The sequence below is a fragment of the Ctenopharyngodon idella genome, chromosome 13, assembly GCF_019924925.1.
Source record: "Ctenopharyngodon idella isolate HZGC_01 chromosome 13, HZGC01, whole genome shotgun sequence".
Lineage (NCBI taxonomy): Eukaryota > Metazoa > Chordata > Actinopteri > Cypriniformes > Xenocyprididae > Ctenopharyngodon > Ctenopharyngodon idella.
This window is the reverse complement of record NC_067232.1, coordinates 28,878,210-28,905,870: the sequence shown is the minus strand read 5'-3', so window position 1 is coordinate 28,905,870 and position 27,661 is coordinate 28,878,210. Positions and strand designations below refer to the sequence as shown.

The 27,661-nt window shown below is 39.7% G+C and overlaps 1 protein-coding gene and 1 long non-coding RNA gene across 5 annotated transcripts in view; one reads left to right on the top strand and one right to left on the bottom strand.

The window, feature by feature from the left end:
- LOC127525482 (uncharacterized) overlaps window positions 1-27,211 on the top strand; it is a 32,816-nt gene extending 5,605 nt beyond the window's left edge. The window contains exons 3-5 of one of the 4 annotated variants that reach the window (XR_007933353.1): window positions 17,073-17,242; window positions 17,321-17,402; window positions 25,010-27,211. This is a non-coding gene — a long non-coding RNA (uncharacterized LOC127525482). Of the gene's footprint in view, window positions 1-17,072; window positions 18,548-25,009 lie in introns of those variants that run through there. The other 3 variants (XR_007933352.1, XR_007933354.1, XR_007933351.1) reach the window with 3 other exon arrangements.
- fndc5a (fibronectin type III domain containing 5a) lies at window positions 10,486-22,450 on the bottom strand. The gene is made up of 6 exons (XM_051918058.1): window positions 21,938-22,450; window positions 17,054-17,169; window positions 16,710-16,908; window positions 16,452-16,541; window positions 13,986-14,162; window positions 10,486-13,645 (listed from the first exon to the last, which is right to left on the bottom strand). The coding sequence occupies exons 1-5, from the start codon at window positions 22,005-22,007 to the stop codon at window positions 14,029-14,031; spliced, it is 609 nt and encodes a 202-aa protein (XP_051774018.1). The 5' UTR covers window positions 22,008-22,450; the 3' UTR covers window positions 10,486-13,645; window positions 13,986-14,028.
- Window positions 27,212-27,661: the final 450 nt, after the last annotated feature.

Genomic DNA, 27,661 nt, shown 5'->3' with positions numbered 1-27,661 from the left:
TAACATAGGAGGCTACAAAATAGCAGCGATAAAGCGACCAGCATGTTTTGAAAACTAGCCAACCTAATGCTACAGTTATTTTGCCCAAAAGAACCCCTTCTAAATTTACTGACTACATGCTCAGGAAAGCTATACAGGAAAAACAAGGTCCATACTTTTTATAAACATAAAAATATAGACCTAGCTTACCTTCCTGCGGCTCGTAGAACGAAGATTTTCCCTCCTTATTTTTATGCATGAAGAAGGATGAAATCAAGAGTTCTTTTAAGCCTAAAAGCACTTTCACTATCAAGCCAGAAGGCGGCCTTTAGAAAAAATATTATCAAAGGCCCAGCCGTCAGCCTAACTGTAAAAGAAACACCTGAGCAAGTAGAAAGAAGCTCAAACTCAGGAGGCAGAGGAAGAAGGGGCGAGGGCAAACGCAAAGTTGCCCCTGCAACGAGAGGGAATTAATCACAGATGCTATTGGTGTATGTGATTGATCACCTCCTCAAACCTGCTTCTTCCTCCTCGAGTCCAGCCGTCTCTGCGCCTTGCTCTGAAAAGATGAGGTGCCTGAGCGGCCATACTGGACCTCTGGCCCTGTCTCAGAGCCTCAGCTCGAGATGGGCCAGCCTCCTGATAAACTACATGCTCAGAAAAACTATACAGGAAAACAAGGTCTTATTTTAAAAACATAAAATAGACCCATCTCATATTCCTGCGGCTAAAAGACCGAAGATCCCTAATACTCTTTTTTTTTTTTACATGAAAAAGGATAGAATCTAGGGTTCTTTTAAGCCTAAAAGATCCTCTCATTATCAAACCGAAAAAGCAGACCACCAGAAATAATTACTATGGGCCCAGTCATCAGTCTGATCATAAGAAGTATACATGCATACAAATACACACACACACACACACACATATATATATATATATATAATATATATATATATATAGGAGGTGAAAGAAGAAAAGGAGAGGGTAGATATAAATCGCCTTTTTAAATAGCTGGGGGATCGATTACAAATGCAACGGTGTTTACAATCGATCACCCATCTCACTCTTGCTTCTTCCTCCTCCCGTCTGTCTGGCTCAGATCCAAATCTGAACGGCTAGGGGACTTTTCATGCCCTCACGATCTCAAACGCAGAGATCAGGAAGGAATGAAAAGTCTATGGGAGCAACATTCATGGACAGAAAGGAACCGTTCGACGAGCCATCTGCGCGCAGCCCCTTTCTTAACGCGCTCTCACGGCAGCTGCAGCACGCCGAAAAGCGCGTCCCAAAAACACAGCAGCTCCACATACCCCAGCAGCCAGGGGAGCGCTCACTATCGGATGCGATGACGTCAAACACGGACGTCTCCATCATCCAGCCACTCATCCTCGTCAGCCCCGGGGAAGCCGAGAGAGAATACAATTCACAATAGACAATTGAACAATAGACAAACACACAGACGGCGCCCTCAAGCACCGTCTATGCGCGCTCCTCTCCAGACAGAAAAAACACCAGAAACGTGTAAATCAAGTGTCAAAACCTGGGACATGGATGAACACATTCTCCTGAAAGTTTGTAAGGCATATATAGAGTAATTCCTTACCGGTGTTGAAAATAATGGCATAGACAGAACAGTCCCGAAAGACAAGAAGATGTTGACTGCTTCCTCAGGCGCTCCCTTTATACTTCTGGGCTCGCGCTATGATGACGTCATAGGCTGTCGCCGGCCAATAGGATTGGAGTGGTGTGATTCTTTGGCATTTGGACACCTGTCACGAGTGACGGTTCCCCATAGCGGTAAACGCAGAGTTGAGTTCCCTTTCGAAAGGGAAACACTGACAGCCAACTGGAATTCATGCATTTAAAATGGCAGACGGCATTGCAGAGAATTTAATCGCAGAGGTCCAGAAAAAGCCACCACTGTTTGACAAGTCAAGCCCCCTTTTCAAGGATACTTTGTGTGTATATATATATATATATAAAGGCTGTCGATTTAGATAAAGACAAAGCAAAACTGTTCATCTCCGCACAATGCACAGCAGTGTTTCATTTCTGAATATGTGTTTTGAAGGAACCGAGTGAAATCAATCTAATGTTGGTAGCATACAACGATTAGATGTGGTGCTTTATATGTTGATGTGGTGTTTTATGTTGTCGATGTATGTTTTCCATTCTTCTACGTGTTTTGTAAAGCGCTTTGGTGCAACCTTTAAATTGTGCTATACAAATAAACAAGACAAGACAAGACAAGTCAAATTAATGATTCAGCGGACCATTCATAAGACTTGTTGAACTTGAAGCAGTGCTACACAGACGGATTGGTGTATGATATCAAAGTACATCAAGAGCGATTCAAAAGCATACAGAGCTGTCTGCTTTCTATTCGCTCTTGCGGTACTTTACTAGTTTGATGTCATGTCATTGGTCTGTGTAGCACCGCTTCAAGTTCAAGATGCCCGAAGAGAACCATTTATTTACTTTACTCCTGAACAAATGCAGTCATTTGAATGAATCAAATGAATGAATGAACGACTTAATCAAGACATTTACCTTCACCTACTGGCAGTTTTAGTTTCTTATTTAGAGTCTAATTTTATTTTTAAAAAATAATTTAATATTTCCATATTAATTAAAAAATAAAGGTATAGTTCACCCAAAAATGAAAATTCAGTCATCATTTCTCATCAATATCTCAGAACTGCTCAGAATGCAGATAGAACCTTATAATTCCAAGGGGATGACTTTAAATAAAATGGATATGTGGAAACAATCGGTCATACCCTCAGAATAAATGGTGAAAAGTATACAATGAGATCATTATGCCAGGCTAGCAAACACTGTGAAATAAAATTACCTCAGGTAACTTATCCAGTGCTAGTTTCGACAACATTGTCTTTAAAGCTTCCTTTAAAGTTGCAGTGAAAAAGACTAGGCATTGTTTTGATTCCACAATATTGACTTTGTCAGCTAAATCCACTGTTAGATTAGATGGATTACACTAGCTATTCACTCGAAACATAGCATGCTGAGGACATTCTGGGACTTCCGGGCAAGATGGCATGTTGAAAAATCGCTCGCATCTGAGACAGAAGCAAAATTGTCCCAAATCTTTATCCACTTGTAAAGGCACTCCAAATAATTGTATAAATCTACTCTTTTTTTTTTTTAGCTTAAGTTATATATCAGAGTAAAAGCAGAAGGCTTAAAACTATCTTAGGTATTAAAAAATGAATGTTGACCTCCTTTGGTTTACCCAACATGAAGTAACAAACCCAAAACTTGCAGTGAATTGCACGTATATTATATTCATCTATTCAATCAAACATCATTTACATTGCACAAACAAAACAACAAATAAACCAAGTAGAAAATATGAAATGAAATGATCAAAAATATTCAAGAAATATTCAATAAATGTTCAATGTTTTGATGATATGGACCAGAAAAAAATTGTTCACACTTTGATAAATAAGCCTGAGGCTTCAGAGAAAGATTTAATATTATTGATACTCAATGGAATTTGACTTTGGTCTTTAAGAAATACAGTAGTATCATCAGCTAGTTATATTTTAAATTCTTTACCAAATATAGAGATACCTTTTAAACTGGGATTTTGTCAAATATTAATTGATAACAATTCAACAGCTAGAAGAAAAAGAAATGGGGCAACCTTGTCACACTCCTCTATCACAATTAAAGCGTTTAGTAATTTGAAAGCCAACCAAAACTGAGGAGTTAATGACATAATAAAGCATTCTCACCATGTTGATAAAAGTAAATACAAAACGCTAAGAGATTTAAGCAAAAATTGTTGTTCTATAGAGTCATCCATCAATGAATCGTGATTCTCTCTCCAACGATTCTGAGAATTTCACCACTCGAACCATCTATAAAATAATCTTTCAAACAGTTTCATACAGGCAGCCCTATTTTTCTTACAAATTCTCTACAAAGGCATCATTTATGTTGTTTGAAATTCTGTGGGCTTATATTTTATAAATACGAAACTCACTGACAGAAGGCTGCTTTCAATTTTATAGTAAATGCCCACATGCTGTTTGTGAAGAGCGCTTGTGCAAGTGGCTGTGTGCGACTCCGTGTAAGTGGTTAAATGTGCCCAAAATGCTTTTATGGCACGAAATTAATGTAAACACACTCAATTAGATGTCTTAAGGGAGTAAACAGACAGGACAAAGACATCTTGTATTTCAAAAGAGATCTGTGCATTAGTGTGAATGCAGCTTAATAGATCTTCCGCTGTCTATGATGACATCAGTAATAATCAAACAACTGTAGGGCTGAGAAAGAGAAAAATCCATCACAGCTTTTGAATGGAAAACGTTCAGATACTCTTAACTCTCAGGGGTCTGTTCATAAACATATTAATGGAAAAAGTGTCATTACACTGTATTCAGCACAAACTAGGCTACCATAATATGTGAGGAACATGTATGTACATGTTTGTGTTTTTGAAGGAATAACGTTTATGCGTGGTTATTGAAAAAACAAAAAACTTAAGTCACTGAAATAAAGCCAAAAAATATATATTAAATCTGTGTTCACAAGACTTCTGGGTATTGGAGGTTGTAGACTAGAGTTTTTGCTTCAAAATGATGTAAAAATTATCCTGCATACTCGTTCATTTATAACAATATATTGATTTAGTTTTTGTAAGACACTTTTTGTCAAGAAACACAGTATGCGTGGAGGCGTGAATCATCATGAATAATGGGTGATTTACACCTGAGAAGACAAAAGAATCGCATAAAGACATCTAATGAGCTGCATATTAATGAGCTCTTTCAGTCAGGTAGGCTGTGAAAAAACCCTCTGTGATCATGTCTCAAGCTCATCATGGTGTATATCAAACATACAGAAAAAACAGCAATACTGTGAAATATTATTACAATTTAAAATAATGGTATTCTATTATATACTTTAAAATATAATGTATTTCTGTGATGCAAAGCGTCTGAACATTCATGTTACCTCTATGGCATTTCATATAGTCTTTTAGCTTAAAAGCATGCACATTTGGAGAAATATTGATGGGTACTCATATGTTTATGTCAATTTTCTATACAGAGAAGTAATATTTATTCAATATTTATTGTCATCACTGTGAGCGCTGGATACTGTGTTTTCAATTCATACTTGCAGCCGGAGGGCGCTCTGTACACCTTTAGTCCACAAATTACTCTAAAGAAGAACAGGACATTCAGGAACTAACGGCATGTCTTCCAGAGATCGCTAACCATGGCTTTAACATCCAGATAAACACTTTTCAAGACAATAAATGCACGATTGAAATGATATATACATGTATTGCCTCAGAATTTGCGTCTGAATAGCGCTCGCTCCGTGGGCGTGGCCGCATTAGCGGATAATGAGCTGAATCACGGGCGTCTGACATGTGTCTCTTTTCATACAGATTACATAAACACAGAATATTTGTTTTCGATTTGACTTACACGATTTAAAACCTGACATTTCAACGTTTTTTTAGACATAAGTCTCATTTTTGTGTCATTAGTATTCACTAAGTTACAGTTCATTTTCTGAGAACCATCAGATTAAACTTCGTTCAGAGGGAGACGAGAGATCACGCATCATGTTAGTTTTCTTTATTTTGCAAAAAGCACATCATTTTGTTTTTACTCTGGGTGTACACAAATAAAAGAAGATATTCCACACATTTTAATGGTGTATAACTCTTAATTATATGTGCAACATTGACGGAGTATTTTGAGTCTCTTTCACACTGGTAAGAAAAAAACCGAGGTGGTATCGCCGGCGTGACCACCGACCCGAGGGAGTTAAAGGCAGAAGCGGGAGCAACACACATTCAGGTTTTTGCCCTCCTTCAGGGAACGAGGATTACATATGTAACTGAGATGTTCCCTTTCAGTTGGAATTGGGCTCCCTAACAGAGCACCACTATTGCTGCCCCTTCCAGCACCCCTAGTAAGCCACCTGATCCCCCCTTAACTACTGAGGCGGAAGACAGGACAGGGCTTACGCAGAGAGAGTCTATTACTGTTGTTCTGCTTGACCCATACAATAAGACTATTGGACTGGAACACTGGAAGGTACACTGCGGAATCCACATCCTGCCCGCAGGGAGATATCATGGAGATTGCACATATGAACTGGGCGTTAAGGGCAGTACAACTTATGGAATGTCCCTGAGGTGGCTCTGGCCTAGTTAGGATGGAGTCAACACCAGCAGGGACGTCAGAGCGGACTCTGACAAGCGAAAGACACAGGCTCACAGAGAGGGGAACCGTATCGTAGAAGAATACACATATGGGATCACTGTGGGGATCACAACATATGGACACCTAGCCTAGCACAGGGTTCAACCAATGGGCGTACTTAAGAGTGTTAGGCCTGGCGTCAGACATCTGACTGCCAAGGGCGATGGAGGAACTCAACAGGGCTCGCCATGTGGGGAACTGAACAGAAGATCAAAATAAGCGCACGTATATGGTCTATAGAGGGAATGGCGCAGCAATCGAGACACTGAGCAGTCTCTCCAGTGTTTACTGGATACTTGAGGTGAGTACACGGGAGGACACTGGCTCTACACTGGCTCTTTCCCTTCTGCTGGCCTCCGTAACAGATGAAGAGCTGCTCTGAGGTCCTGAAGCTCTGCGTTCAGTTCACGTATAGGCGCAAAGTGTGAATGGGAGAGAGCAAAGCTAGGGCTGGGTCTGCCTCCTACAAGGGCAGTGCTTGCAGGTTCACCACCTGATCCTTGAAAGGCATGGTGGGAACTTTGGCCACATATCCAGGCATGATTCATTGACCGAAAATGCTTACAGGTCCCTTACCCTCTTGATGGAAGCCAGCGCACTTAAGAGCACTGTTTTTATTGGCAGAATTTTCAGCTCTGCAGACCGCAGCGGATTTAAGGGGGCTCTCTGCAATGCAGTAAGCACCAGAGAAAGATCTCAAGAGGGTACGGGGTGATTAGGTCATGCTTTCCCAGAGATTTACAATCTACAGGATCATGATGTGTGGCAATCGCGGCAACATACACTTTTAGGGTGGAGAGAGACAGCCTTCGCTCCAACCCTTCCTGGAGGAAGGAAAGCACAGCTCTGATCGGGCATCTCCAAGGGTCTTCCCAGTGAGAAGGCATTCCTTGTAGAGGGTGCTCTTGCTGAAGTGATGGCGTCTACCACTGCCTGGGGTAGATCACCTAGGACCTCTGCGTCCCATCTAGAGACCATGTGTGGAGGTTCCAGAGATCTGGACATGGGTGCCAGAGGGTGCCCCGTCTCTGAGAAAGTAGGTCCTTCCTCAGAGGAATGCGCCAGGGAGGGGCTGTCGTGAGGAGCATCAGTTCTGGGAACCAGATCCGGTTGGGCCAGTAAGGTGCAACTAACAGGACCTGCTGCTCGTCCTCCCTGACTTTGCATAGTGTCTGTGCAAGTAGGCTCACTGGAAACGCATATTTGCGTAAGCCCTGGGGCCAGCTGTGTGCCAGTGCATCTATGCTGAGGCTCCCCCCGGTCAGGGAGTAAAACAACTGGGATGTGTCTGGAGAGGCAAACAGATCTACCTGTGTGGCTCCGAAGTGTCTCCATGTCAGCTGGAGCACCTGGGGATGGAGTCTCGACTTTCCCAGAAGCACAGGCTGTTGTGAGAGCTTTTTGGCTGTACGATTGAGAAGGCCCGGAATGTGAATGCCACGAAGCAACCTCAGATGCTTCTGACTCCATAGGAGGAGATGGGGGGGCGAGTTGCGACATATGGTGGGAACGTAGACTACCTTGATGTTTGATGTACGCAACGGCCGCAGTGCTGTCCATATGGACCAGTACGTGCTTGCCTTTTAGCAGCGTTTTGAAGCGGCCCAGCGTAAGCAACTCAAGGAAATTGATGTGCCAGTGCAGATAGGGACCCATCCAAATACCTGAAGCTGCATGCCCGTTGTTTGTGGCACCCCAGCCAGTGGTGGAGGCATCCGTGAAAACAGCATGCCTGGACACCTGTACTAGGAGAAGCCTACCACTTCATGGCTGAGTTGCTGTTGTTCCCAATTGCTTCCACTTTGTTATGATACCACTAACAGTTGAACGTGGAATATTTAGTAGTGAGGAAATTTCACAAATGGCAACCTATCACGGTACCACGCTTGAATTCACTGAGCAATGTTTGTAGAAGCAGTCTGCATGCCTAGGTGCTTGACTTTATACAACTGTGGCCATGGAAGTGATTGGAACACCGGAATTCAATGATTTGGAGAAGTATCCCAATACTTTTTGCAAAATAGTGTACTTTGGCTGCAGATGCCATATGCCCCAGGAGCCTCTAAAATGGTATAAGTGGAGCCACTGTTCTGCCCTTGAGAGTTCAACTCCATACTAAGTAAAGAGATCCTCTGCGTGGGAAGAGTTTGCTCTTTTCCCAGTTGACCCGAAGCCCCAGCTGGCTGAGGTGACTGAGCACTATGTCCCTGTGTTCACACAACTGCTCTCGCGACTGAGCCAGAATGAGCAGTCAACGAGGAAGTTGAGAATGTGAATGCTGTGCTCTCTCATGGAAACAAGGGCTGCCTCCATGACCTCTGTGAAGACGTGAGCCGACAGGGACAGCCCAAAGGGGCGGACTGTACTGTTATGCCCACCCCTCAAACACAGAGCATAGGAATGGTCTGTGTCGAGGGAGAATCGAGACATGAAAGTAAGGGCATAGCATTCTCGAACCAGGCCCTGCTGCCCGTTGGCGATAAAAGAGGAGGATGAGGATGCCCAGGCATAGAGTGACGCAACGTCATCCGCACACCCTCTTGGGACCCAGAGATAGGAGAAACTGCTCTTTTTTTAAAATTTTGGGTACAAAAAGAAAAGCAAACAAAAGATTTTCTACCTGGCCCTCCTTCTACCGAGGGAGGGAGCGATGCGGTCACCATCTCCCGAAGAGCTGTCGCCTCCATCTCTGGGTCACCCGTCTCAGGGCTGCTTGCTTTTATGCTTGCCGCTTGGTATGGCGGGGGCCTGGACGGGCAGCACCGCCTTCCTGCGGCCAGCTCCCCGCTGTTGCCTAGATGGAGGCTGCTGCTGAGGCTGTGCGGGGCCGGAGAAAGCCGCAGGGGGATGCCCTCTGCGACGAGCAGGCAGAGCAGCTGCAGCTGGCGGCAGGGTGGGAGCAGCAGCGGGCCGCTGGGGCAGGATGTGTCTGATCGCCTTTGTCTGCTTCTGGGCAGCCGAGAACTGCTGGCCAAATAAAGGTGCTGTCCAGGATCTAGTAACCTCCTCATGCACTTCCGGAAAGAATGGCACTGGGAAAACAATCGTCCAACCTCCAGGGCTTGGGACACAGAGGATGCCCACTGTGATCCTCAGGTCAGCCTGGCTGAAGTAGCCCTCTTCTGAAACCCAGAAGATCTAGATAGGTAGAGGTAAAGGAATTCCACCTCTTTTAAGGTATTGGAGTCTCGACCGTAACAACATGATAATCATCTTCCCGGAGTGTGTACGTGACTCATCCATGAAAGCAACCTCAGCGTGCTTGATGCCCAGACACGTGAGGCAACGATTGTGACTGTCATCCGGCAACCGGAAATGACCGCATCCAGAAACACGCAGGTGGAATGACATCTTTAGAAAGATGCAACATTAACATCTGTGTTTTGCTCTTTTAGGGATTAAAGCGTTCTTAAGTCCTGAAGCGCACAGGTGAAATGGCCGCTGCACAACTAGCAGGGAATAGTGCAGCCTGCGGTGTGCTCAAAGCTCTTTTAGACTGTATTAAACAGCAGGAAATATACTCTGGAAGATCGTGACCACCGCTGCAGCGCCGCCACACCATCACTGGAAGCAGGGGCTTCTTCCTGGAGAGCACTTGCAGACATTCGTATAACACTCTTTTGTAGTGATAGACAGAGCAGAACAGTTGAACCGCTTGGCTCTGAAGCGAAAAGCTGAATGTGCGTTGCTCCCGCTTCCGTCTTTATACCCACGCTGCGGGGGCGGAGCGCACAATGCAAATCTCGCATGACAATGAGCATTGGCTCGTTTAGTTTACACTCGAAGGTGATAGGGCTCTCAGGCGAGATCCCAATTTGTCTGTATGTTGCGACGTGATGTCGAATGTGACCAACTGAAAGGGAACACAAATTTTCCTGCCAAAACTAACACTCTTGATAGTCTGATCTGCTATTGCATGTAGTCTTAAACCATATTTAGTCATTATTTTATTGCTTTGAACATTTTTGCTTCAGTGGGTCGCTGAGGGTTTAGATGCATGCCAGAAGTGTGCAAAACTGAAGTGTTAAAGCTGAAGTGTGTTTTTTAGATGTTCAAATAAATTCTCCTATCCCAGTTTAATATGCAGAGACAACTAAAAGTATCCCATTTACAGCTAATAGGTTTGTGCAACCAATGGCAGACAGCGGGAGTGCTGAAGAAACTTATTTGAAAACTGCCATTAAGTTTGCTATTCCATATTCAGATTTATGAGGTGTGACAGTAACAGCATAAAATACTTTTTCAATTTCTTTTATCAGATTTAATGACAATTAACTGGTTCAGGTTAGTGTGGTAAAAGCACACAGTAAAACTGAGAGCGTAGTACAGTGATTTCTGTCCGTTAAATCCCATAATGTTATCGACCACCATTGATGGTCCTGTCGGTTTAAGTGCAGTCCTGGAGGCCGGTCAGAATCCCCCGTGGTATTATTGCTGATGTGAAGCATGTTCAGCCCTTGTTTAGAGAGGAGGATAGTCTCCTTCAGAGACGACGTTGAGAAAGCACAGGGAATGTCCTTTGGAGAAACATCATATTAGCAGAAGTTCCGATTGGCAGTCCACAGAAAATGTTCTATAGCATTCATCACAACGAAATTCTCTCACGCCATTTAAAATGACTGAAACCAGGACTGACATCATAATGAGAAATAGTAAAGAGGCCATTCACACAGAACGTGTTTTTACATTCCACTGTACTATTTTTCCATAGTTTTTCAATGTAAACATGCTAGACGGACGTCTCGCGCATGACACAGCATTCTAAAAATGCTACACTCAAAAGTTCAACTTTTTTAAAACACATTTTTAGACTTTGCTGGGGTCTTTTATTACACTGATCTCTATCTTTCATTTTTAACAGCAGAAATATGGTCTGTGTGGAACCGGCCCTTTAAAATGTTTAAATTTCGTAGCCCTACTACAATACCTTTTATTAAAGAATAAACACTACATATAGCCTAAGGAAATATACACAACCAAACTAAAGTATGATCAGAGCTGGGTAGTAATGGATTACATGTAATCCGGATTATGTAATCAGATTCCAAAAATTAAGTACTTGTAATTAGAGTAAACTACTTTTAAAAATACTCGTAATCAGACTACAGTTACTTTTTTATGGATTACATGATTACATATTATTTACACAATGGCAGTAAGTTGTTCACAATTCATTGATTCTCCTAATTTTTCATTTTTTTAATGTTTATATTTTTTTTCATAACAAACCTGCCGCTTATATACGTTCATGATTCTTTGAGTTTTTCTGGCGATGAGGGGGAGGGGTGTGGAATCGTGCACAGAAATCAACAACAACAAGAATATTTGTTTTTGTAAAGTTGCTGTTTTCTAAATTTACTTAATTTTAAGTAAAAATGTTTTAAAATCATAAGATGTGATTTTGTTTTATTCAGTGTTACTATCAGTAAACACTAACAGGTGTATTAGTGTCAGTATTTTGAAGTATTAATGGTCCATACATTGCACTTTAAAAAGAATCTGTTAAGGCTCTTCTTGGTGAACAGAATATATTTTTTGGAATATATTTTTTCTTTGTATCTTTCAAAATAGTACAAGATTATCCTACAATATATGTGACATCAAATAAGGGTTAGCGCAAAAGTAATCTAAATGTAATCCAAAAGTACGTTACCAAAAATGTGTAATCCAAGAGACTATATATTACTGATTACAAATTTTGTATTGTAATTTGTAATCAGTAACTGATTACAATTCATAAGTAATCTACCCAGCTCTGAGTATGATATTTAACAGTAATAGGTACTTTTTTGTCAATTCATCTTTTTTAGTACCATGACAGTAGCTCAGCTGGTTTCAATAGTGTAGTTTTTCCAAAAACAAGCTATTTGTACAACAAGTAGCAAGGCAGTATAACAAAACCCCCATATTTGTTTTTATGTCACATTATATCACCCACCGAGGTGATAATCAAACACACTCTCCTAACACTGGAGTGTATTTAGTGAATTAATTTAGTGAATTATTTCAGATTAAAAAAACAACTCACTCGTTTGAGTCCCTGCATCTGCATGGCATTTTAAGTGCTTGTTTAATAGTGAAATATTTTGTTAAATGTTACTAAAATTTTAACTTGGCTATATAAGTGAGTGTTTTCTAGTTTGTTGTTGTATTTAGTGTAAATTTATCTGTTCATGTTTAATTAAGTCACTCTAATTGAGTGTTTATTCATTTAAATCCCCTTATTTTGTGCCACAACAAATACAGATCTGATTAAATTATTCATTTTAAGCTTAAAAAGCTTCAGCGTACATTTTTCAGAGTAGCTTTGATGAATCTCACCTTTCTTAAATGACGAGTGGCTTAAAGAGTTTTAAAGTATCTTCCCCAGCACTGCTGGTTTAGTATATATCCGTTTTGTTTGTCAAGTATCTCTGCAGGTGTAAACAAGAACACAATCAATAGAAGTAAAAGCCGCTTCAGTATGCTGAAATGAGAGCTGTCAGTAAAATTATTTCACACTATTCTTTCATCTCTTTGTCAACTCTTTTGAACCAGTCCAAAATAAGCCGCCTATCCTCTGTATGAACGCTTCTCTCCCAGGAAGGGAACAAGCGATTTGAATAAACGTGTTTGGGAAAAGAAGCGCTTGATGAAGCCTTGAAGGATCTTGATGTGAAACATCCATATTCAGGACTGTTTATTAGTCTCTGACCACTCGCTGTCAAATCTGATCTTATACAGTGAGGTCCAAAAAGTCTGAAACCATTAGTAAAATGCTTACATTTTCTTCTTTATTTATTTATTAAATTCCATGTTCTTTTATAGCTGTTCTTTGTCTGGAATATTACAAAATCCCCAAACTTTATTTATTTCCAGGATTATCTGGTATTTTAAATCCCAGATGTGGTTTCAGACATTTGAACCCCAGTGTATGTCCTCCATTTGGTTCTTACTTTAGATTTACTTCATTATAAAAGCCTTCATCTCCATTGAACAGAGGAATGTGGATCATGCCATTTGGAAAGGGTTAAAGAGAAAACCAGATAAAGGCTCAAGAGTGTTCAAGTTTAAAAGAGAAGTGTTCTGAATGGGTCTGGAGAAGAGTCTTTCCCCCTGCATTTCTTTCAGAGGGTTTTCTCCTGTCCCCGAAAAGCCACAGATTTCCAAACAGCTGGAGCCAGAGCAGGTCTGTGTGAAAGTTCACCTTTCTGGCCTCTCTTTCAGATGCTCACTGTGCCCGCAGGATTATTCCAGCTGTCATCAGGAAACTTCCAAAATTCCTGCTTCCTGTTTTGAGGAGGAGCACACATAGCCGTTCTGCAGCCGTGTGGTAAAAGCAGAATCCTTTGAAGTGAAAACGATTCCCGTCACACTTTGATAATGTTCACAGATGGCGTTCGGTTATTGTTGTTGTTCATGGGGAACTGCGGAGATGGAAGCAGATGTCTAACGTTAGTGAGAGGATTCGAGCGCTCAACACAGAACATGGTGGAGTAAATGAAAAATGAAAGAGGTGAAGGTATATGGCCACATTTGCCTGTTTAAATCCAAAACTTTTTTTTTCTTTCTTTCTTTCTGGTTAGTAGAATGGACTATTGAAATAAGTTGTTACCAAAATGCATTATGGTAAGTGCATATTTATAATCCTATGAAATATTTATGTACTGATGTTCACAGAGAAAATGATGCTTATATAGTCTTTTTTTAGACATGAACTGAAATGTTGATGGAGTTTGGTTGGATTTACAATTCCGGATGATTCACCTGCCTAGTGTGGTCTGGACTCTCATAGGGTCGTGGTTATACCTTACTGCGCAGCAGGCCCCCCTGATGGATGCTCAGGGGTACTGCATTCTGACGAGTTCTTGGCTTTGTCCTTGTTATTGTTTGGCTCGTTGTCTTTGATGATGTCGTACTGCCGGCAGAAGAGCGCGATCACACCTGAAAGACACAAAAATTACATGTATGTATTCACCTTATTTTTAACGGAAGAGCGGCGTGGCCGTTTGTAACCTGAATGTGCAAGACTTCCGGAGTCATCTGCTTCAGTTATTTTAGGCCTACCTGTACAAAAACAGTCAGTTATGCTGCTTGATATTGCAAACTGGTATTTGTTATCATATTATTTACAATGTTATTTACACTGAATGCAGATAGGGACAGATGCTGTTTACACTAAATTTAGTGTAAAGAGCAATAAAAAGTATTTTCTTTGTACTAAGTATAAATATTTGTTAATGCAAATTGTGGCAGATGCTATTTACACCTCAGTATATTGTAGTACATTATAAAACAGTATGCAATAATAACATATTCAGTGTATATGATTATATTTATTAAAATTATAAATTGATGCCGCCTTATTGGGACGTTATCTACCCTACATCTGCTCCTAGCCTTACCTGTTAAACACTTTATTCCCACTATTACATACCGCAGGCACTTTATTTCCACTTTTCGAATATTTTCTTAATTTTTTATTTAAAATAAATGCCACTCCAAGCTGATATGCGATGGGAAAAGGGAGAAGAATGAGTTCAGCAAAAGGTGGATTCGAACTTGGGTCTGTTGCCCAAAAGCTAAATAATAAGCGTAATATTCTCTACGCCACAGATTCCATCAGGTAATGGTGGGCGGAGTTAGTGTAAATAGCTTCTGCCAACTAGGCAGGTATTTGCACTTGGTGTAAATAGACACTCTGTTTAATGTATTATCATACTCATAAACACTGGTTTGTAGCGCAAATAGTTTGACCGTTTACTGCACTTTGTTATTCTTCTAGTTATTTACTAGGGGTGGGACGGTTCAGATTTCTGACGGTTCGGTTTGTATCACGGTTTTAGGGTCACGGTTTCGGTACAGTTCGGTATGTGCTATGTTCAGTAAAAAATAGGACAATTGTCAAATAAAGATAAAGAAAATAAAAACAAATAATCTAACTACAAGAAACAGGACAAATAAATACATGAGAGCTAAGATACAAATAAAATAAACAATGTTTTTCAGGTATCTAACAGCTTTCAGGTACAGAAATTGAATAAAGTAATCAAATATAAAATAACACTGCATATAAACTTATTTGAATAGTTAAATAAAGATGAAGCATTATTGAAGTTACAAAAGCTGTTCAGTCAAGAGTGATTTCTTCGTGCTTTGTCGTTCGATTAACATTAAAACTCATAGAGCAGGAATATCAGACTGCTGTCCCTTTAAGACATAATTCAAAGATCCAGTACACTGATACTGATACACATGCGCTGTCTGTCTCGTTTTTCTCTCAAGACATAACCTACTATGTTTGTTAGGATACTCGCTAAGATGGGCGTGTTGACATAATTTTTGTGTGAATTTGTCCGTTTAGGTGCAAGTCTTGAAAGAGAATTTGCGCGAGAGCATTTGCGCGCTGTGACGCGGCTCTCTGTGTACGCGCTTCGGATGAGTAGCCTACACGCGCATGAGCTCTCTTTCGCGTCTTACGGATGAATGTTTAAATTGGAAAGGTTTAAATGAGTTTAGTTAAGCTCTCTTTCGCGTCTTACGGATGAATGTTTAAATTGGAAAGGTTTAAATGAGTTTAGTTTAAACACAGATAGCAACGTGAGATGTTTAGGTTTCACCTGCGCTTGCGTCGCGCGCTATCAACACCCGAGTGATGACGGCGATGGCTTTCGGCACGTCATTGAACATTTGTTTACAGTGACCGTTTTGTCCACGTTCTTTTGATCATCGCTGTTGTAACGTATCAAAACTAGAATGCATATCCATCGACTGAAACATACATTAGCCGAATCCGTCTGTCTGTTTTGCATGTTGTTTTCAACAAACCATATTATAGATGCGTCGTCAGATTTGGGTTGAACCGCGGCGCAAGCGCGTGCCGAACCGTGGGTGGAGAACCGAACGGTTCGATTTTTTACAGCGAACCTGTCCCACCCCTATTATTTACCTATAGGCACTAATGAATCAGAAGTCTCGCACATTCACAGAAATTAATTCCGTGTTGCAAAATAATGTGGATTGTCTGGAACTTAAAAAAAAAATATCAGAGTCTGTGTCCATCACACACTACGCAAAATCCATCAGCACCAACTGCCCAATATCTGCCTCTGATTTTTGGCAACTATCGTCGACTCCTCCAGACTGTAAATTGGAGGTGATAGTTGTGTAGTGTATTCCAGCCTTGTGTATTGAAGCAGGGTTTGAGTGATGTAATGATGGTCCAGTGCTCACCTGCCCACATGATCAGAACCACCACAATAATGATGAGCTCTCCCGCCCTGAGCTGAGCGTTCTGACCAACTTCCTCCATGGTCACTTCGTCTGTCAAGAATATAATGCATTATTAGTGGTGATTATTAATAACATCTAATGGTTTTAGAAATATCCCAGATGTTATAAGACAACATTCTCATTAGTAATTCATACTGAAAAAGCCGTGCTGTGCATTTCAGACTGTGATGTGTGTTGATGTGTGTTTGTTTTCAGTACCTTTGCTCTTAGAGGCCTGTGTTTCTGCTTCTTTCGGGGTTTTGAAATGCAGCGGTTCACTGAGGGGACTCGGTCCGCTTATACTGATAGACTGAACATGCACAATGTAGTCTGTATCTGCCTCCAGATCCCACAATGCACAGCTCTGCGTGGTAGTGTTCACTTCTTGGATGAAGCGCAACATGCGAACATCTTTTTTCTGTTATGGATAGATAAAACTAGTATTTAACCAAATGCTTTCTCTTTTGTGAGATGCTTTATACTAATGAACATGCGTGGTGAATATAGAGTGCTGAGTATGTGACCTTTCCTCTCTCTCTCTCTGTGTCACATGTTGTGATTACCTGTTGTGTGATGGCAAAGCCGATGACTGGCTCTCTGTCCGGGGTGTCCCATGTCACCACAGCTGAGCTGCCCTTCAGATCTCTGATGGACACGTTCACTGGAGCAGCCAGACTGTCTAAGAAGAAGAGAAAGAATCCAGTTGCTTCATTCAAATCATCTTTCTTTTTTGACCGGTTACGATAGCAGAAGTGAGATCAAGATCTTAGTTACACACACCTTCTCCAAATTTGACATCAAAGTTTACTCCTTTTACTTCTTTATTAAAGCACGTTCCTGGTCGTATTGTGCACGATTCATCAGTGCAAAAGAGCTGTGAAGGTGGAAGTCCCACAGAAACGATACATGAGGGTGAGTAAATGGAAGATTTTTCATTTTTATGACTTTTATAACAAAAATTTTTAGTTTGACTGAATAAATTGAGGAAGATCTCCATCTTTAAGCTTTAATCTTTAGATATTTTATAGCTCTTTCAGTTCTCATATGAGCCCCAGTTCTCTTTTGCTTCATGTTGACCTGTAATATAATGTGTTTTTGTGTGTTCAGTGTTCAAGTGTTCTCAGGTTTGTTGAATGATGTGTGCTTCAGAGAGCGCAGGCGCTGTTCTTCCTCTTCTCCACCTACACTGTTTACACTATTTCACACACACTGGATTAAAACTCTATTTCTAGAAGTATAAGCAGACGTGGTTATGAAGCCGTTTGGAGGGATGACTTGAGAGAATCTCACCAACCAGTAGAACTTATGGCGGCCCAGATAAAATTTTTATGCAGACATGTCTAAAAAAGGTTATAGTCCTGGGTTGAGCCTTTTTGGGGTTATTTTTCCAGTGTTTGGGTAGTTTTTGTGTTACCCAGATCCTGGGAACAGGAGAAATAACCCAGGGGTTGAATTATTTATCACGGGCTTTTAGCGCCCTCTTCAGGAGAGAGCAGTGCAGCTCTGTCAAATTGGTGCGTGTCTTCAGGATAAAATACAGGTTTGTGTACGTTTTATTTTACCTAAAAATGTGTTATTGTTCTGTATATCATTTAATTTTATGCAAAGCAACATACAGGGCGTGATGTGAATCAGCGAAACGAGTGTCTTTTCGCGTGATTGAAACGCCTGATGCCTTGCATAAAATGTCATGATTTTATTCAAAAAGAGACAGAATATAAATACTTAGGATGTTTAAATATGTTCTCGGAATTGTACACTGATTATTTATGGACAGGTTATGGAGTCAGCATTTTTCGGCTACGAGTGAAACACAGGCGGCGGTCTGAAGTTATCAGTTCCTCCGCCGAACGCGAGTCATCTCCGGCACGAGATCCAGCGCCGTTACAGTGGAAACAGAACAACAGAGACTGGTCCATTACACTTGAATTACTTCTAAATGTTTCATTTTTACTTCTAATATCTGTTAAACAAGCTTAAATGTGGGCAATATGTATTCTAAATGATATAAAATATGCTATAAAATATGATCGAAAATAAAGGAATTATCATGCAAACCAGTGGTTGTGGAGTATTTAAAAAAAGTTTAGAGGATTTAAGTTAATCCATAAACATTAATTCATGTGTGAAGTAAAAAAAAAAGCTAGTATTATAGTAAAATGAATCAACCGTGGGTTAAATAAACAACCCAATTTGCTGGGTAAAATTAACCCAACGTGTGTTCTGTGCTATATTTACCCAGCCCTTGGGTTGTTTTTAACCCAGTGTTTTTTAGAGTGCATGTGATGAACAAAACTGGTTGTAGTGTATTGCTACAGTGAGCAGAGAATCTTAGTATGTGAAAATTTATTGCGTTCATGTTTTATGCACGGGGTCTCTGAAACACCAAAATGAAGCTATGCATTTTTTCCTATCAGTGTTTTAATCTTTTTGCAAACTATCTGTGAACATTTGAAGATGTAGAGATTTTTGTATTTTATTTTAAATGTTTATTCTCAACAGCTGCATGAAAACCTGTTCTAGTAGAGCCCAAAAACAACATCAAGACTTTGAGAAAGGGCATAGTAGGTCCCCTTTAAAGAAAGAGAAAGAATTCCCTAAACGGTTGTGCCACTTTCTCTTGGACCATGATTCTCTTCAAACTGATAAATGACCATGGAAATGGCAGTTTATGCAAATGCTATAGTGTCTGTTGCAGCCTCGCTGAGAATGTGTACATGCATTTGTCTTCTGAACTGTGCTCTGACATATTTAGATGACGACGCATAAAATCAAGCTTGTGTAGCTAGAAGCATCTGTCGAGTATGTTTCGGTTAGACGTACAGTTTGACTCTTGCAGTAAATAGACTTCTCTATAGGCTGTAGAAGGGCATTCTGGGAGCAATGACATTCACATGTTGTTGAATTATAAATGAAGCATCCCACATAGATGTAGAAGACGGGCTGAAACACATAAACATGTACACTTAATTCCATTCACTTTACCACTTTATTTGTTCGGACATTGATTCAGAAATCATTAGGTTTATCTATCAAAAGACATCTCCATTTAATTCATACAAAACATTTTTAGCAATACAACACTTGATTTTTTTTTTTTTTTTGTTAAAATAGAACATAACATGAACAATTAGCCGTACTTCATACGGTGATGTTACATATTTTATTTGGCTAAGTTCTAGTTTGTTTAAAGGGGTGTTTGATTATGATTTGACTTTTTTAACTTTAGTTAGTGTGTAATGTTGCTGATAAACAACATCTGCAAAGTTACGATGCTCAAAGTTCAATGCAAAGAGAGATATTTTCTTCCCAGGTTGGTGACATCACAAACCCTAAAATTTACATAAACCCCGCCCCCGAGAACACACAACAAAGAGGGTGTGGCCATGTTGGGCTGCTTTAGAGAAGAGGAAGAGTTGTTGTAGTAGAGTGTTGTTGACATGCCGTCATTTTACGCCGGACTGCTTCACAAACGAGGGTCAATTCAACACAAAAGATTAACATGACGGCACATGCTAGTGGATGAGTTGAATCAACTCCACAGCAACTACATAAATTTATCCACTAACCATTCAGAAACGTCTAAAAGTTGTAACTTCTTCCTGAGTCTCTCCATCAGTGTCGACTCCGGTTTGAACAATGTAAGGCTGAACACTTTCGTCATTTTGGCTGCGTGAGATTCTCCAGCTTTGTTGTTGTTGAGCTGTTAAAGCTCCGCCCTCTTCTGGAAAGGGGGCCGGGAGCAGCAGCTCATTTGCATTTAAAGGGACACACACAAAAACGGCGTGTTTTTGCTCACACCCAAATAGGGGCAAATTTGACAAGCTATAATAAATGATCTGTGGGGGATTTTGAGCTGAAACTTCACAGACACATTCTGGAGACACCAGAGACTTATATTACATCTTGTGAAAGAGGCATTAGAGGTCCCCTTTAATTTAATCTCCTCACAAAATCAATTGAGACTGAAAATAAAGAATGACCCAATCTAGAAAACAGATCAAGATGATTGTACTAAAGAGGAAAAGTAGGAACAAAATGAAGGAAGGCTTTTGAGTGATGAGGATTTTGACTATAATTTTGTTCAAAGCCTCGCTTTTTGATCGCTTTTGAGTTTATGCAACTGTTTTACATGAAATTAATAAAGCAATTAGCCACATTACAGTGGGTTTACCATAGGGCATGAAACAGTATAGTTAATTAGCTGTAGGCAAGTTTTATTTCCCAAGCAATGTTGTGATATGATGGGAACTATCCATTTTATAAGAAAACCTCTTAAGATAGTGCAGTTTCTACAGATAAAACTGTCAGTGATGTACTAGTGAGTGAGTATGTGTTTGTAAGGGACAAGGGATATTTTAACTTCATAAGGAAATAGGTTTGTGCTCGGTTGCTATGGAAACATAGAATACAGGAGTAGGACTGTGTTTGGAAGAAAAGGAGGTGAAAGGTCCACGTTAATGCCAGATCGCAAAACAAAGCATATAAATATAACATTGTATATAAATAATGACTTGCTTTCAGTCTGTATCTCACACAAAGCTATATGACTCAACTATATATTGCACAGTGGTGATTTTAGCATCTTTTGGAGCTTGATAGCATGCATGAACTGTTCATCGTATGGAAAAGATTCACTACAAATTGTGTTCCACAGAAAAAACAACATCATACTGGCTTAGACGAGACATGAGGGCGAGTGAATCATGACATAATGTGCATTTTTGGGTGAACTATTCCTTTAAGCCATTATTATTTTTACTATGCTGACCTGATTTGCTCATCCACGTGCTTGTGCCGTTATTTTTGCGTATTTCTCTCTCCAGCTCACTCTTCATCTTCTCGTCTTCTCTGCCACAGTTTCATTTCAGTGTTTAATGCTTTCCCTGAAGTAAACTCACTCACATTTTCTCCTGAAAGCTCAACCTGTCACTGGAGCCTCTAAAAGCTTGAAGGAACTGATGGTTGAGCTGCCAGAAGCCTGTTTACATCCTGATTCATGGCTTTTCCCTCTTTACTAGGGGTGAATATGGTGCACTAAGAATTTATAGCCCATTAAGTTGATGTAGTTGTAGTTTGGATTTATTATTTTGCTGGTTCCGGCTGCATTAGAGGAGGCTTCTTTATGGTGCAGCATTAATGTGTCGAGCTTAAATTAGGCGGTGACATTTATTCAGGACAGAATCACTTAAGTGTCACTCATTGTCTTTCTCTAATTGCTCTCTGAAGAGATTTGCATGCCAAACTATTAAAAATTAGTACAAATATCAATAGCATATTAATATTGAATATTGCAAAACGATATTCGTAATAATGCAGTGCTTCATATTTCATATTTCAAGCCACATGTGCCCACAACTATCTTGTCTCATCGGATGTCATAATGAAGGGGATGTGCAACAGTCCTGCTCCATTAGTATTAATGGAATGAAATCTTGTAAACTTACCAGCCAAGACCCACGACGCTCCGAAACAGCTCAACAGGAGCAGCGGTGTGGGCATGAAGACCCTCCTCATCCTTTCCGCGCAGGCTGGATGTGAATGTCCGCCGCTGGTCTCTCATTCACGTCGATGAATGTCGCTGTGGGTCTGAGGGTTTCAGCACCGCGGACAGCTCCACATCAGCGTCAGCCCGTCAGACTCGCGCGCGACGCGTTACATCGTTCAGCGGATGCTGATATGAGGAAATTCAAACGAAGCCCTTTTTTGTCTTCGCGACGGCTGTCATGTAGCTACCTGCAAGCCTGTAGAGGCTCAAAAACTGACTGAAGGAGCGTGTGAGGAGCCTGTAGCATCGCGCGCTCTCTCTCTCTCTCTCTCTCTCTCTCTCTCTCTCTCTCTCTCTCTCACATACTGTACGCGCCCTAGCTTTCTGATTCTTACACTCTAAAAAGTGCTGGGTTAAAAGCAATGAAAATGGACAAACCCAGTGGTTGGGTTAAATGTTTGCTCAACTTGCTGGGCAGTTTTATTTAACTCAACTATTATTTAAAAATTACTGTATTGCTGGCTTAAAATGAACCCAAAATATTTTGGAAATTAAAAATCAGACACTTAATTAGAGGCAACAATAATAATCAAAAGGTGAACATTTATTAATAAGCAATTTAATAAATGTTTATTGTTTAATTATTATTCATTAAACTCATTGATAAATATTCATTTATTAAACATATTAATAAATGTTATTTTCCAACATTTATGGGTTCATTTTAAGGAAACAATACAGTAATTTTTAAACAATAGTTGAGTTAAATAAAACTACCCAGCAGGTTGGGTCAAACATTTAACCCAATCTCTGGGTTAAAACAACCCAATCACTGGGTTAAAACAACCCAACCGCTGGGTTAAAACAACCCAATCTCTGGGTTAAAACAACCCAATCACTGAGTTAAAACAACCCAACCGCTGGGTTAAAACAACCCAATCACTGGGTTAAAACAACCCAACCGCTGGGTTAAAAGTAAAACAACCCAATCTCTGGGTTAAAACAACCCAATCACTGAGTTAAAACAACCCAACCGCTGGGTTAAAAGTAAAACAACCCAATCTCTGGGTTAAAACAACCCAATCACTGAGTTAAAACAACCCAACCGCTGGGTTAAAAGTAAAACAACCCAATCTCTGGGTTAAAACAACCCAATCTCTGGGTTAAAACAACCCAATCACTGAGTTAAAACAACCCAACCGCTGGGTTAAAACAACCCAATCACTGAGTTAAAACAACCCAACCGCTGGGTTAAAAGTAAAACAACCCAATCTCTGGGTTAAAACAACCCAATCTCTGGGTTAAAACAACCCAATCACTGAGTTAAAACAACCCAACCGCTGGGTTAAAACAACCCAATCACTGGGTTAAAACAACCCAACCGCTGGGTTAAAACAACCCAATCACTGGGTTAAAAGTAAAACAACCCAATCGCTGAGTTAAAACAACCCAATCACTGAGTTAAAACAACCCAACCGCTGGTTTAAAAGTAAAACAACCCATTCACTCACTCAGTTAACATGCACATCATTTTCCAATTAAGAATCATATTATGCTTATGACGTTTTGATTCATATCCATGCACAATTCATTTCATATTAATATCGAAATATGACCTTATACTGATTAAATATAAAAATATAACAATATTAAAAATAAGAATAAATTAAATTGAATCTAAATTAAATCTGTTCATTACTTTAAGAAATAGATGTTTTGTTGTGGGGGTTTTTATCCCAGTATCTAAATGGTTCCTGGTGTTCTTTCTATAACATATCTAGAATTATTTAGCCTGTTTAAGTGTGAAACTCCAGATAATGTTTCTTTCGTCATGATTCTCTCTCTGAGTGTTTTTGTGTCTTCTTGTGTCTTTAAGCATTTCTGCAGAAGGAAAGGATCAGCTGAGTTTTCTGATGCAGTTCATCTTTAATTCGATGTGTAGCATGTAAGCTTTCATTTGAACTTTTGACAAACATCATACAGTTTAGTTTACATTGCAGAATATTCTGGCCATGAAGCACTTCGACAGAATGAGACTTCCTGACTGACATGAAAAGCGTCCGACTCTCATTTTTTACATCTAGGGTCGGATTATCTGTAAAAGCTGACAGCACAAAAATAGACAGCTGTGGAAAACAATTAATTCAAATAATATCACAGCAGTCGTTGTGAATAATGCATACAGACTTTGTGATTTCAGTCCATCCAAAAGTAATAAGCACTGGTTATTTCACAGACAATATTCAGTCATGCTCATGAATGTCTCGCTCTTCTTCAGCATGAGGCCTGATAATGATTGACAAGCGGAGGATAATCTCATTACTGAAGTCATTCACTCGTGTTCGCTGTGACACTTCAGCACGAGTACAGATACACGCACAAACACATGAGAGGTTTGGACATCTTCTCGATGGAAATGTCAGCCTGTGAGAGATTCTCCTGAAGCTTCTTACACAAGAGCAGCAGGAACTCAAGAAATTAAATCAGTCTGGATTTTAGCTGTGCATTGCCAAATTATTACACACCCTTTTTGAACATTCTAAACATATACACAATACAGTGCCTATAGAAGATCATCATACCCCTTTGAAATCGTTACTTTATTTGTTGTACAGCCTGAAATCAAAACCCATTCCCCCCCAAAAAATCCTCATTTTGTCTGCGTGAGATTCTCCAGCTTTGTTGTTGTTGAGCTGTTAAAGCTCCGCCCTCTTCTGGAAAGGGGGCGGGAGCAGCAGCTCATTTGCATTTAAAGGGACACACACAAAAACGGCGTGTTTTTGCTCACACCCAAATAGGGGCAAATTTGACAAGCTATAATAAATGATCTGTGGGGGATTTTGAGCTGAAACTTCACAGACACATTTTGGGGATCTTATATTACATCTTGTAAAAGGGGCATTATAGGTTCTCTTTAAAACAATAAACATTTTAATATTCAAAAAATAGATTACAACTGCATCAATTTCAGGTCAAATTAATTTAACGAGATTTAACAAGATCCCTTTTTTCCACCTTCTGGTTCCTACAGGATTCAGAATTTCAGGAACGGAGAAGGAGCGTCTCTCACTCTCCATCATATCAGAGCTTTGAGTCGTTATATAACGAGCCACAGCGATTCTCATCAAACCTCACGGCCTTTACCTCTCGCTGTCTCCGGGGTGTTTCTGGGCATCTGAACTCACGACTCGCGACATCAGGAAGAGTTGAGTCTCTTTCTCCTGCTTCTACAGAGGTGTGTGTCTGTGTGTGTGTGAGGCAGGACTCCTGACCTCTACAGGGTAACAGGAAGTCCTCAGAAACGCTGACATCATGCTTCCCTCATCTCGTTAATATGTATGATTTGGCATCACTGACTGTCAGGAGTGTGACATATGGTGTCTTCTACATCACTGTCAAACTGTACTGAGATCAGAGCGATAATGTGGCCTAACTGGTGTGGAGAGTGACACTTTACAGTAAGGTTACAGCAAACCAACAATGAAAAAACACTTCTAAAGAATTTATTAATCAATTTCAACATTCGCTAATACATTATTAAAATCAAAAGTTGTATCTGTTAATATAATATGACAGATCTGAGCTAACATGAACTAACAATGAACAGTTGTATTATTGTTAACTAACGTTAAACAAATACAAAATAAATATCATAATTAATAACAGTGAACCACTGGAACATAAAGTGCTTGAATTTCTGCCACTGGCTGTGAATAATATTGTGTTCATTTATTTACAGATTTTTTTATAGAGTAATTGCTCCCTATATCTCATATGTATTCCTCATGTGTTTATTATACAGTAGGTGAATCAGAATGAGATTCTAGAGAAAAAGCAATCGAATATCTTACTGATTTATGAGATGCAATGTTTGTGTATTTGCTTATAAATGAGTGCGCATATGAATTTGTTTGTGCCTCTGTATGTGTTTATGTGACGCTCAAACACTTAGGATGTTTATGCATATTTTAGTTTTATTTATTCCTCCATTTTGCATATCGCTGGTTATTTATGGAATAAGGAATTGAAATATTCTGTGTGTGTGTGTTCAAATGCAAATGTGGGATAAACAGCATGAATTCAGAGATAAATGAGTGTGAATTTGTGTCATTTCATTACGTAACTCAAACGGAGCACACTCGAGTCTTCAACGCCGAACATCTGTGAAGATCAAACAGAGAATCCCACAATATTACATCTCACAGAAGAGAAATATACGATTCTTTTGTACAGTTTTAAGTGAGGTAGATGATTCTAATGACTGTCATTATAGAGTCATTTTATTGGATAAAATTATATTATATTTATAAATCAACACTTTTCTTGCTTCATCTGCAATTTTAGATTTTTTTCACCAAGACTGATGCAATGCATTAATATCTTCTCTATGAAGGATCCATGCGCTGCCTGACATAATCATGTTCAGGGGAAGAATTTGCTGACCTGACGAACAAAATACTTTATAATTGTTCAAGTGTGTTCACTTCAGTCACCTTCAGAGTCTGTCCTATCCTCATTTCAACATCTGGTCCAGTTCTGAACTGAATGTATGTATAGACAGAGCCATTAAAAAGAGTTTAATGTGATCACTGGAGCGTTCCAGGACGTTCTATGAGAAGGTCACTGTCACTCAGCAGTTCTCATGGGCCGCTTCATTATAACACACTGCTAATGAACCAAGAGAGGAACAGAATGAAACTGCGAGGAGAAGTTGCAGTGAAAACAAAGGATTGTTTCTGTATTAAATCAGCATGAAGCGAGTGACACAGAAGCCACCGTACCTTTGCTGTTTCTCTCCATTGTACAGTTGATCTGCTGTATCGTGTCTTTGATGGTCTGCCTCACTTTTATCAGTTCCTGCAGGTTTCTGAAGGGTCATGTGTCCTCATTCATCTTCTGTCAGATCTTCTGTAATTGCTCATCATTAGGCTGAATTCATGTCATGTTTTTCCTCTACAGCTCCGTGGCTCTCGCTCCATTTTCATAAAGCTCTTCATCCCTGGAAATGTTTTGGTGGCCATTATGTTTAACAACCACAAGCCATCAGCGATAAGACATAAATAAAAATATACATATGCATTAACTCAAAAAAAAAAAAAAAAAGGGAGAGAGAGAAAGTACTAAGTATTTTGATTTTCTCTTGGGTTTTTCTTTCATGTCTGTTAACAGTGATGTCATATTTATGTAAATTTATTTTTAAGTGGATATGCATAATTTAAATCCAAGGTTTGAGAAAAAAAAAAAAAAAAAAAAAAAAAAAATATATATATATATATATATATATATAGTCAATGACGTAACTGGTCTTTTTTTCTCCAAAGGCCTTAATAATAATAAAAAAACAAAGATATGACATCCAAAGTATGTAAGGTAGTACAACTATATCTCTTATATTGAATCCAAAAGGTTTTCATTATATTTTGCTTCATATAAAGGTATTTTAAAGATTTTGAACGTCAAAAGGTCATTTGTTTTAACCGTCCAACCGTTCATTTGTGATTAAAATATCTTAAAATGTAATAAATGTATATATTTTTTATTCTGGCATGATTTTATAACATCATATATCAACATAGTGCAAAATGGTGTTAAAATTATGTGTAGAAGTCGTTGCTTTGTTATGAGAAAGAATGTCCGGAAAAATGAATTTCATTGATGTCATTCGGAGTAACCGATATAAAGG

Bases quoted from the DNA above. Each gene is read 5' to 3' on its own strand.
- fndc5a (XM_051918058.1), bottom strand. From the start codon at position 22,007: ATGAGGAGGGTCTTCATGCCCACACCGCTGCTCCTGTTGAGCTGTTTC. The intron at 17,170-21,937 runs GTAAGTTTACAA...TCTTCTTCTTAG, and splicing joins AGCGTCGTGGGTCTTGGCTG to ACAGTCTGGCTGCTCCAGTG. The intron at 16,909-17,053 runs GTAATCACAACA...TATCCATAACAG, and splicing joins GCTTTGCCATCACACAACAG to AAAAAAGATGTTCGCATGTT.